The sequence below is a fragment of the Athene cunicularia genome, assembly GCF_003259725.1.
Source record: "Athene cunicularia isolate RWA chromosome 3 unlocalized genomic scaffold, athCun1 chr3_part1, whole genome shotgun sequence".
Lineage (NCBI taxonomy): Eukaryota > Metazoa > Chordata > Aves > Strigiformes > Strigidae > Athene > Athene cunicularia.
Genome location: NW_020799097.1, coordinates 59850664 through 59863881, shown reverse-complemented (window position 1 = coordinate 59863881; position 13218 = coordinate 59850664). Strand labels below are relative to the sequence as shown.

The 13218-nt window shown below is 35.4% G+C and overlaps 1 protein-coding gene across 1 annotated transcript in view; it reads right to left on the bottom strand.

Annotated features, from left to right (window-relative positions):
- LAMA2 (laminin subunit alpha 2) overlaps positions 1–13218 on the bottom strand; it is a 303552-nt gene that overhangs the window by 36668 nt on the left and 253666 nt on the right. The window contains exons 47-50 of the mRNA XM_026844883.1: positions 12751–12894; positions 11699–11832; positions 5521–5680; positions 527–651 (exon numbers count right to left, since the gene is read on the bottom strand). Coding sequence (XP_026700684.1) covers positions 527–651; positions 5521–5680; positions 11699–11832; positions 12751–12894 — 563 coding nt within the window. The remainder of the gene's footprint in view (positions 1–526; positions 652–5520; positions 5681–11698; positions 11833–12750; positions 12895–13218) is intronic.

The following is a 13218-nucleotide window of genomic DNA, read 5'->3' as shown; positions in this document are numbered from 1 at the left end:
GTCACTGACAGGAACAAGATTTCCTCTTCTCTTCTGAGAATGGAAACACCTTTCTCTTGTGAATGGAAGCGCCTTTCTCTTGTGGAGGTCTCTTCTCACTACACTGGTGGCTGTGAAAACCACCCTGAGGTCCACGACTCTGCAGCATGCTGCGTAAGAGGTGCAGGCACCCACACCACAGCTGTCCATGAGCCAGACTCAGTCCCACTGTGGATCTCACCCTGTCTTATGTTTTGACTAATCCTGGCTACTGGTTAGCAGGAGTCTTTCTATCATATTACTGTTACGCCATCTTAATTCTCTTAAGACACTGACTACATTTACAACCTAGACTGGGTGCTTCCCCTTTTGGTGTAATTACAAGCTAACTTCATATTTCCTACAACACTCAGCATTGCATACAGACCACAGCTGTCTACTGGAAATTGATGGCTGCTGTGGAACTCCCTGCTACTTACTACAGAATGCAGTGTCACCGCAGTCAGGTTCCCAAAGGAGCATGAGAAAGAGTCAGTACTTCACCTACCTGACGGCACATCCTTTGCAGTCACCTTCAATATCCCTGAAATTCCACAGTCCTATGGGCTTGCTGTCTAGAAAGGTTTCACCCATGCAGCCAGTGAAGGTGGTGACTCTTACAGCATCTGACTTCTGCAACAGAAAACACAAACCTCATTAGAATTCAGTTTGAAGTGATCAACTGTGTCTGGTAGCATAATTGGTAGGAAAATCGCAAATACCAGAAGATGCTGCTTCTTATTTTAAATATCAAGAGTAATATTTAATCTGAGAAGCCCCGCTATAGAACAACTAATCAGCAAAAATGCAAGCTAAACTTCGTATCAGTCAGAATGGAAAAGGCCATTTATATTTGATCCTCTGAGGAAGGCCTAGGCAAAATGATATTTGGAGAACAAGGAGATGCCCTGGCTTCCACATCACCGTCAGCTTTCCTGGCTATTCAGAGAGCTGCCCACTCCCACTTGTTCAAGGTCTGTCTGGGTCCTTGTTTAAGCACTATGAGGAATCTTGCCCACAATACAATAGGCAAAGTGTTTCTACTGCACTTAATGCTTAAAACTCTGGAAATTGACCACATTGTCCAAGTTAAAAGACCAACTGAGAACTCAACTGTAAAAGTCCATGCTGAATTTTGGATGAAAAAAAACTGTAGATGGCAAAGCAATTAAAACGCACATCCTATCAAAACTCATTAATCTGGGCTCATGCACATGAGATAACATTCACTGGATTGTAACACAGTACCATGATCAAGGTAGTAATATTTGACAGTACACAGAGTACTCATCTCAAAATTATCCTTCTAAAAATACCTGCTTTTATTTAAATTTCACTTCATCAATATGAGCTGATTGAAAATCTATATATTTAGCTATCTGAGATAGACTAGCACCTGCTGTTTTCCATACAGCAATTACAAATATTAAGATCTTGCAAGAGAATATGGAGAAGTGCAACTTGAAAATATTCAAGGAAAAGTATGACTCAAAAGACTTAATGTGCTAGTGATATTTCCCAGGGTAATTGGGAAGGTTTTAATTAGCAACAAGTTTGAACTTAATGTCACTTCTGAGAAATTCATGACATCTAAGTATCACAGTTTTCTACTCAACTCAGATGAAAGATGTTTTTAAAAACTGAAAATGAACCTTCGTTTTGAATATACCGGAAAGATGCATGCAAAAAGGGATGTGGATAAAAATCACAGGATGAATTTAAAGCACTCCAAAACCCAATAAGATGAAAAAGGTGATTTCCAAAGAGCTTCAGGGTTTTAGAAAAGTGTCTCAGTTAAGGTCTTCATTTTGTGAATCTGACAACTGTACCACATGGCGACAAAAATTCCCCAGAAATTAAAGTTATCATTTATCTTCTAATCCACAGACTGTGTCTCAACAGAGCAAATCCAGTGGTGCTTGAAACTCTGAATTGCAAATATACCAGCCACACCAAACTCAAAATACACTGTCTTCCTACCTCTGCCCTTGTCTTTATTTACCTGGAAAGAAAAAAATCAGGAAGGTTTTCCTGACTTGAGATGAAAAAATGGAGAATTCTCCAGAAAACATCTGGAGAGCTCTTACTGAGGTTGAAAATAGCTGTTCTCTGGCATCAGATTCTTGCAGCATCCACAATTCCTGTTCTGGTTCAGCATTGCACCTCATACTCAGTCCTACAACTGTCTTATGTAGTGAACTGTGCTCACTACTCACCTCTGCCTCACTGTATCTAACTAAAGGAAAAAAAAAGAAAAACATTCAGGAAAGGGTTCAGACTTAAACATTATTGTGTTCCAGGTCCTTTTGTTTATCCTGGAACATCAAGAGCCCTTGAACCCTTTTCCCTCTAGAGATTCTGCTAAATCTCTTTTTCCTAAATACACAATTCATGATGCTTCATTTTAAAGTAATTCTTCTTGACTAAATATTATTCAAATACTATTAGTACTTAAATATTAAATACCCCAAATAAATGCCACTACTTATAAACATGAAATAAAAGCAGTAGATATAATATTAAGTATTTTAAAACTCAAACTATTTTTTCCTTTAACAGTTCAACTTAAATGAGATGACCTTGTTAGGAGTGGTGTCATCTTTTATTGAAGCAGTTGGTACCAGCTTTGGTCCTGGTTACTCAAAAGACTGCATATGATCTCTCTTTACACCTTTGCCTCACTTTTCCCACTATCAAACTGTAATACCAGGAGGTCTTTATTTAACTAACATATTTATAACACTTAAACCTAGAGGTGGCATCATGTAAAACATAAATTTTTATTAATCTAATGTGACAGCTTTGCTGTGGAAATTAGGACTAGGCACAAGACTGTGCTGTGGCACAGAACAGCTGTTGATGAATTTCTGTATCATCTTTGATTCTTTGGATTCTTAACGTAAAAACAAGAATTTTTTTCAAAGCAGAATTCAGGTGAAAGCTCTGGTCTGGAAGGTTTGATCTTCTAGAGCCATGCAAATATAAATGCTACTACCATGTACTTTGCCCCACTTGTATTCTCATAATTCAAAAGTGAAATCTAAAATAAAATTAAAACAAGGTTTGAGTTTAGGCTGGCATTTGAGGTTTAAGTTTCATGACTCCTTCCTGGTGATCACTCAAAGACAACAAGCCAAAACCCACCTGACCATGCATTTTCTAGCATCTCAGCTGTGTCAATGAAATTTAAATATTGGTTAAACCAGACTCTCAAGTGCTTTTCTAAATGTGGAAAAATGAAATTATTCATTTAATCATAATTCTGGCACTTATGATTGTTACCTGAGTCAGTCTGTCTTCCCAACCTGCAGTCAGACACTGACAGTTAAGCATTTTAGTGAGGTAGACAAGCACATAGATGCTCTATAGTCTCTACAGACTGGTGCGTTTGGACTACACAGCCCCGCAAGCACTGAATAGTCTTGATTCAGTGGAGTGGAGTGTTTATTCCACTGAGCGATTATGGCACGTGATAAACAGGACATAATGCCAATGCAATTAGATTTGTTACTGGTAAAAACAGCAGAGGAAATTAAAATTTATCCAACATAGCAAAACTCCAGGAATGAAAGAAAGCTGAGAAGTAAATTAGGTGCAGGAGATAAAGCACCTCTCCTCGGCTTATTTCCATTCCCTTTGAAAAAGCAGATCAAAGGCACAGAGTACAGAAAGCCAGTGAGGCCATTCTGGTTTTGTAAGGGTCACTAATCTCTGCAGTACAGAGCCACTTTTAGCAACTGATGATTCATTAATTTTAGAAACATGTTTTGAGGGTTCTTGTTTAGGGCTAACAGAAGAAAGGAAACACCTTTAGTTGCCTCTAGATAGAAAACTGGAAGGTAGAGAGCAAACCAGAACTTTTGTTTAAGCCTGTAAGGAGAACACAGAAAAAAGTGACAGAAAGGCTGTTTTTATGAATATGCAATTCTCCAAGAAATTCTTCAGTTGACTTCCTTGCCTATTTCCTATATGAAATCAAATTACAAAAAAACCCTGCATTGCAGTTATTTACACGCTTAAACTTCAACAAGAAACATCAAGATTCATTGCATCTGCATCTTCAGAACTTGCAAATGTTTGTGAATTTTGTAGATCCATTTTGGAAAAAAAAAGAGAGAGTAGATCTGAGTTCTACTAACATGGACTGTCATTCAATTTCCTAGCCCAAAACCTTATGAAATTTTCTCCTGCTCCTGTGAATGCTTGTCAAAGTCAGATATATCTCACTGAAGTTAACTTGTAGTTGTGCAAGTCTGCTCAGAATTGGTTTTTGTGCATGTGTGTGTGCAGAAGCCGTGATCGAGTTCTAAAATGAAGCTACCTGACTGTGCTCCAAAACACATGGATATCTTTGAAGCTAAAGCTGGACTTCAAAACCCTGTTTTCAAGTAAATGGAATCTACATTCTCTATTCCTCTTGTATACTCTGATATTGTCTTTTTCTCTCTTGAAATGTGTACCTACACTATTCTCTGTAAGTAAGGGATATGTCTATCCACATATTCCCAAGCCAGAACCATTTATGAGGTTGAACTTTCTAAAAAATAGAAAGTTGGACCATAAAATATTGTGCTATTTTAACACTTGAGGACATATAGAAACTTTAGTGTAAAAGAAAGTTATTTGAGTTCACTGTTTGGGAAAAGTCTAAATGTTAGCTTCTTTTTTAATGTTAAATGAGGTTTTTTTTGTAGTGTATTAAAAAATATATAAAAATATTGATCAGGAACAAAATAGTTCATTTAAATTGTTTTGTAATGAATGCCACCAGAAACTATATGCTAATTAGTACTTATCTGAGAACTTTTTTTGCTGAAAGATTTCCATCTGTTCTATTTGGCATAAATCTTCTATTCATTCCCATTAAGTTTAGCAATGTAGAAGCAGTCATCAGAAAAAAATGAACAGGCAAAAAGAAGAGAAAATAGATAAGGGATCTGATGGAGGTAGCAGTTAAAAAGAGGGGTATTACTAGGGGGAAAACAGGAACAAAAATGAAGAAAATGAAGTAGAAATGCCAAAAGGACTGCAAAGGAGGAAGTGATACTGTGGGTAGATGACAAAGTAAAAAACCTTGAATGCAAAGTAATATATATTCTTATATACATTGTTAGGAGACCAGGAATGCATGGAAACAAAAATTAGTTTCTGTCACTGTGATGCTGAAAGCCTGTTGGGGCAGCAGTATGTGCAAGGTAAAGCATCCAGCTACCCAGCAGGAATTAGTTGTTTGAGTTAAATGCTGCATCAATACAGCCTGTCACCAGTAATCTGATTGATTAGAAGATAACACCATGGGAAGAGAAATTTTAGGTCTGTGCACCTAAATGTCTAGGCAAATCTCAATAATCTTTCAAGAGTGCAGGTGTACTACTTGCTACTAAAGCATCTACAGAAACGATACTGTAAGCATTTTCAAATTTACTATTTCTACTGTAAGCAATAATAAAAATTGTCCACATAAACAGCCAGTTAATACACTAGCACCAGACAAGACATTACCTTTAGTTTTTCAGTTAATCCACCAACAAACAGCATGGCATTAGCATCTACATCCAGAATGGTATATCCAGGTGGAGAGACAGCACTGAATGTGGCTGGCACAATGCTGGCTTTAGGACCATCCAAAGCTCGCACTGATATTGTGCCATTTTTCCCACTCCTAGAGATTTTAAAAAAATAATTTAAATATACAGAGTCAGTAGTCAAACAAAACATAGGAAAAGCCTATTCTAGACAGCATCTTTTTATAGAGGCATGTTTTACTGATTTGATTATTTTGATACAAATGAATAGACTCATTCTTTTATAAGTTAAAGACATGATCACAGAACCAGTTTTTTTTCTCTCCTCAATGTCCTTTATGAAAAAAATTTACAGATGAAGTGGAACATTCATTGACTAAAACAAAAAATCGTATTTTTAAAATTATTGTGATGAAATTAGTGTTAAGTAACAGATGATGCAGGCAAGGTTCCAAATTAAATTTCTGAATTTCATAAGGTTTATTAGATTGTATTTGAACTGAACTGAATGATCATGTGATAAAGTACTTCAATTTCCTTCACTGATGCATGGAGTTTGCATTTTCTGCAGTCGAGCTCTCTGGTTGCTTATCAAACAGGCACAAACCCCATTATGTTTAAGTATGTTATCTCATTGTCCTCTATGAATCATATCAAATATTGATGGTAACAAAAACAATAGAATTTGCCATTTGTTAATAGTTTTTGGAGCAGTAGTTTTCTACTCCTTAGGTTATATTAATGTAGTAACTGGCATGGAAAGAGTTTGACGATGTATTTTTACAATAGAAGGAACAGAATGTGGAGAGAGGTGATTCCTCCTAGTCTTTCAGGTATATAGAAAGGTATTTCAAAGGAAACTTGAATAATTTTGAAGCCTTTGCAATAATTGGCTTAATATTACCTTAGCTTATAGCAGTATGGATAAGTAGTAAACTATTACGCATTTATAGTCACACCATAAATTAGTGTTTCATCCCAGACAGATGGACAATAATCAAGGCACATAAATTCTTATGGGGTCATAATGTAATTGTAGAAACAAGCACGGAGTGTGACCCATATTGTCATGTGCAGATGAAATATCTACTATGTTCGGTAATGTGGTGGAGGAGTGGCTGGGAGATGAGGTATGCAGAGGGGAATCACATACTGCGGCGTTATGGATAACTCTGGAAATTGCTGCTTATCTTATTTCTATTAGAATGCCAGATTTCCCATAACCACTGTCATGTTAATCTGGAAATTTCTAACCTGGATGCTCTATTTTGCAACCCTAAGTAGCACTGAAACACTCAGCATGGATACCAATATTACATGGAAATCTTCTAATTTAGATGTTTGATACTTAATGCAGAAATACACTATTTAAAATAAAACTTTCTTTTTCCATAACAGTTTACAAAGACTGTATAACTGTCAAGAATGACTACCCATTTTTTAAGATTACATGTGGTATTTTGTGGGCTACCTGATTAGACTCTGAGAATTACTCAGTGCCTGTTCTCAAGCTAGGCAAAACGGAGATTTTTCTCAGAAAACACATTTTATATCTACATTTGTGAAAAAGGTTTCTAGGGAAAGGAAGGAAGGCAATTAAATAGAGGTGATAAAATTTGCCAAAAATTTCTACATGCAGCTTTTTGAAATCAAAAGTTACATACTTATTCTATGAAGATACTGTCAAGTCACAGCCCTTTGCTGTGATCAGCACTTTGCCATCAGCACTTTGATTTTCTAAAGTCCTTAACTTTGCTGCTTGCAAAGATGCAAAATTCCTTTTTGTCTAATTAGAAAAAAAAATGGCTTGGGGAATTGAAGTAACAAGCAAAGTAAAACTTAAAAGTATACCTTTCAGGAGTAAATCTTATCTCATTATCTGTTATGTTAAATGTGTAAATAAAAATATATTAACATGTATGACATTAAATATAAATTTAACATTAATATATTTAACACATTACATGCTAACATATATTAACATGTTAATATATTTAACATGTAACATATTCAATATTATACATGTTAAATGTATGTTTAACATTATCTGTTAGATAAAGCTTTACTTGAAGAACTTACATTTAGAGCACAGCAAGGAATACTGTGTAATTTAGGTTACTGAATAAGGCAAATGAAGACTTTGTAATCCTGTACTTACAGAATTCCTGGATTTAGAAAGATTATAGGACTGGGGCTCTAGAGGGTGGAAAAATCCTATAAGACTATGTATTTTATGTCTAAAAAACACTCTTCAGAATTTCCTTTGGCTCAGAATCTATTACCAAAAAAACCAGAATGAGTTGACAGTTTTCTTATGAAATAACATACAACTTGGAAAAAGCCACTTAAATTAAAAAAAAAAAAAATTGTTGAGACATCTCAGTTTTGATAAATTTCTCCTGAACTGTGAAGCAGGGTTGCAAAGTTATTCTGAGTGTTTCCAATCAATAGGGAATACCTTTGTAGATCTATGCCATCTTGCCTGCTTTGTAGTCAGGGATCTAAAGTCTTTCAATGTGGAAAATACATATTTGCAAAAAAACCACTGGAGCTCTTTGATTACACACCCATACCTTGATCTGGCAGCTCTGGAAACCACATGGATGGGACTCTCAGTTTCCTAGGGAATCTCTTAAGTGACATCTGGGGCATGTGCATGATGTCCAAATAATTTGAAAAAATGGGCTAAAGTCATCCACATTATTCTAAAGGTTTTTTAAAATTTCTTTTTAACAGCAATATTTTACTTTTTATTCCAAAATCAACTGAATGCTAAGTAGATAGCTTTCTATACAGCAGAAATTCCAAATTTTTACCTTCAGAAGGTTTATTGATGTGAAGCCCTTTAAAGGATGAAAGTTATCAATGTAGTAATTGTTGAAAGACGAACAGTTGCTCAAAACTTTTTTTTAAACTGCTTAAGTTTGATGCTCTATGAAAGGAAGTCATTGGTGCTTTCAATCTATATTGTGCTGAAATCAAGATTCTAGTTTAAAAACATCCAAGTGCAATAATGCAGAAGTCACTGAGCAGGCTGACGCTTTTTTGGGCACGTAATACGTCACAAATAGCATGAATGTCTTTCATCTTCAAACAGACTGAAATGCTAACAATGGAGTCTCTTCCATAAATAATTCTCTCTTATTTAGGGAGGGCAATTGAGCTTGAAGAAAGAATTTGGCTAACTTGACAGCAAAAAGACATTACTACCCTGTGTATGACAAGTCATCAGGCTAGAAGATACTGTTCTAGTGATAGCCAGTTCTGCATAACTGGAAGATTACAGGTGTACCAGCACTATTTGGCTGATCATCTGAAAAATTTACATAATGCCATGCATGCAGGGTGTGCTCCTTAGGAGATGCATGATGTAAATAAGATTACTTTTACAAGTCATCAACATTATATTACAAAATACCATGTAGAAACCTCTGCTCCTTAAGCCCTTGATAGCACAGAAAATCATCACTGTAAAGTATGGCTTAGATATACCGCGGTAGTTTAGGACTGAATTTGTGCTGAGTTGAGCTGGATGTGTCTGCAGTGAACTTGTGATTCAAGCATTCTATGTCCCTTTAAGGACAGCCACATTCAAGCATGTCATTAACCATTAAAACAATGGTAATTAAATCACACTTGAAGAAAATCACAACTAATCAGGTCCTGCTCCTAATTGAGGCCTGTGAAATCAAGTGACACTTTTTCACTGATCTAGCAAGTCACAAAAATATTCTGTCATCCATTTGACTGTTTCACAAAATTTACACTGTTTGCATGTTGCATACCTGCTTTAAATCATTTTGTCACAGACTGCTATGCCAGATTTCCTTTGTTAATTGATACTTTGATTGATTACAGTTCTTGATGCCAATCACATTTGCCTCTGTAATCAGGTAAGTAAGTCTGTAAGTGACATTTGTTAAATTCCTGTACCATTAAAGTGTAGGGAATTCCTTCAGGAATTACTATAGGTAAAAACAAATTTTACTTCCATTCCATAAAAAAAAATATTTCCATGATAAACTCTGCATATACAATAAAATGCAAAGCATTAGTATGCTTTAAATAAAAAGGGGATGAAAATTAACAGTGTCCCTGGAAACGGATGCAGTAATTATCAGTTTAGTCTTAATACACTGGAATTTTTGGTGCAGACATTAACCGAACATCTCTGATCATTATTCAACAGTCAGTTTTTTCTTATTTAGATTTCATTCAGTGTGCTGAGTGATGTTGAGAATTTCACCACCTCTGTGCCACCATCTCTCTTCCTTTTTAGAGGCCCTTTGGGATTCTCGATTAAGAATTGCTATCAACCTGTAAACCTACCATAGCATTATTATTATGTGTCAATGTCTGTTACCACTGAATACAATGTCAAAATTCAGTAAGGCCATAATTTTATCTTATGTCCCCATTCTAAGTGGATGTTGGGCTCCAGCTGTGCAGGCAGCTCTGTCAGGTTACTTAAAAAGTCTGTGGCTGGAACTGAGCAGAAAAATGGAGAAAAAAGTTGATGGAATGAAATGAGTGGAACTCTTCAACAGCTTATGAAGGGAGTCAGAGAAGAGTTATCAACTGGATTAAATTGTTCAAAGTTGAAGAATCTTCAGTAGGGTATGTGATTTATGAAGTCTGCTTTAAGAATGCAAAATCAGTCCCAAACTCTTCATCTTAATCCCACAAATCCAACTAATGTCTCTGCAGTGTAATTCTCCTAAACACTGCTCTGTTCTTCAGATTTGTGCAGCTGTAATTGTTCTAAATTGCTGATCCAGCAGTCTGTTCAAAAACTAATGGCATGCACACCCTATATATCCAGTACAACCAGCTTAATAGGCAATGTGCTTTTGTAGGATGCGTGAATTTTTATACCATGTCCTGGCTCCATATTCTGCTGAAGCAGCTTTCTTGTAAATGAAAGTCTGGCATTACTGTGTCATGAAGCTGTTTTAGTATGCATAATATGAACTGGTGAAGATTTCAACAATTTGTATTGTACCCTAGTTTGTATTTTCCTAGCAATAAGGTTTCATTAAGCCAGCTTCTGGAGATGGTGCCATAATTTTATTTAATTCTCCACTCTGAACAGCTGATTTCTGTGATTTCACTAAATTATTTAAACTGGATGCCATTTCCTCCTCTGAGAGCTATGGATGTAACCAGAATTAGAGTGCTTTGTCTTCCTTCTCTTTCTTTCTCCCATTTTCTGACTATATTATTGGTTCTATGTTTATTGCTATGTGAAGTTAATTGTAATGATGCAGGAGGAATTACTCAGCTTCATATCAAATTGCAATATAGATGATACCTAAATTACTAAGATGTTTTTGGAAGTAGAAAATAAAGGATATGAACTTATGTAACCCTTACACTGTAATTATTACTACACCACATGTCAAGTGTTTGCTATTTGAATGGAAAAGCTTCAACTGACAAATGTGGAATTTGAATATTAAATTATCTATATTTCTGAAGTTCAAAAGTATTCAATATCTGATCCCAAATTACAAAGTATAGTTTAACTTTCCAGAATATTTATTCTTTGAGTTTTCATGAATTGTATCTCTTTTAGTATCTCCAGGTTGAAGAGACGTTCTGCCTATGGACATGGCATTTTGACTAAGTATCAAGATACTGGTGTAAGACAGACCTTTCATTTGGAGTACTGTACCAAGACCAGAAATTCAGAAAAGCTGTTCCTCGCTAAATTCAATGAGAAAAGAATAGTAGTTATCTGTTTGAGTGCCAAAACCTGTAACTGATTTCAAAAGGAAGCTAGCTGAAGAAGAGAATCAATAGAGTGATAAATAAACAGAAAGGAATAAAAACAGTCATAGATTTTTGATGCTAGAAGAGAAATATGTGATGACAATAAATTCTTGACACAGAACAATTCACATTTCAATAGTAATTGTAGTGTCTATACTTTTGGTACTATTGTATGTAGGTTCAAAAGCTTTCATTAAACCAGACTACAATTTTTCATCATTATGACATCATCTTTTTTTTAAAAGTTGATGTTTCAAACACAGCAAACATTTCCATGTAAACCTGAGGTATGCCAACTTGAGGACAGTTGAAGAAGAACAACTTACTAAATTTAGCCATTTTTTCTTTAGCAACAAAATCTTGAAATTGAAATATATACTTGCCTAGAGGCTTCAATCCGGTACCAAAATCCATCATCAATGGTCAGATCTGGATACTCTACCCGTCCAACACCGGATCCCACATCCCACAGGAAGCTCACCTTGCCTTTGCGCATCTCTATGGCCAAGAAGTCAGTCTAAATGTAAAATATGAAAATAGAAACAATCTCATACTTCATTAAAGGAAGTTTTTCAGAACTCTTCACAGTTCCGAAGGTCTACTGAGGCTTCAGAAACTCATATATAGACAGTAAAGTATGAACATTAATTCTCACAGTGATCTACAATCAGATTCTCTCTTTCCTGTTTTCATAGGTTCAAACAAGGAATCTTAAGCCAAAGATGGCAAATTACTTCTGTCAGTGATATGTAGTAAACAGATTCTAGACTTACAGAAATGTTAATATTGTAGCCATAAAGAGAAGGATTTAACTCAGAGTAACGGTCTTCGTAAAACATCCATTGGATGGCAGAAAGATGTCAGGATTCTAGAGTAATACACAATGCCATCTAGCATCTTCATTTTGTATTAGGTAAACAAAAGAAATAGTTTTAAATGTTAGAAATAGAATACTTTTCCCATTTACTGCATTATTATTGATTATTCTAGAAGTCTGCCTGCTATAGAGTTCATGGCAAACTGAATCATTCATCTTTATTATGCTTGGAATTGTAGTCTTGACTTAAAATTACAATAAATAGGAGCTTTGACAGATGCAAGATGATTAGCTACTTCATTCCCAATGGAAAACCCACAAGCAATGCAAAAGTTATTCTGGCTGCACTGAGAATTTTAAAGCTCTAATGTGGTCCATGTACAAGTCTCACATTTTATTTCTAGTTAAAATAAAAAAAATATAAATAAATATTTGTTTGTCATATTTTAGAAGTCCCTAGATTAATACCAAAGACAGTAGATGTCTAGATTATTTTAGGCCCTCTACTACTGCTTTGAAGCCTCTACAAGGAAAAAAAAGCTTTTCTTATCTTCTGTATTTGTCAGTAGTCTGATTTGATTGAGCAACCCTGACATGAAAAGCAGGAGACAGACTTACAAACTTGGCACTTCCAAGGTAGAAAAGCAGATTGTCAGCAACTACAGTCTTCACATTGACAATGATGGTGTTGTATGTTCCCTTCTTTATTTCTGGTCTGTATGTACGAATACAATTGCCTCCAGAGGACACCGACACTTTGATCTTCAAACAAAGCATAGCAGAAAAAAATCAGTTTACTGTTTATTATTTCAGAAATAACTTTAGATGCTTCCAAATAATTATAAGAGTATTACACTTTTTTTCCTTCTTTCCCATTTTTGTGTTACATGTATAGGGAGTTGCTTGGATATGCACAGGAGGTAGAAATGGAATTTTCTTCCTGTGATCGTTTATTAAAGGGAAATAAAAGCTCTTTCTGGCATTCAGATTTGAAAGGACAAACTGTATGGATTAAAAAGAGCTAGAAGATATACCATCTAACAGAAGCAGCAGTGGAATTTTAACAGTAGAGATAGTCTATAAGTA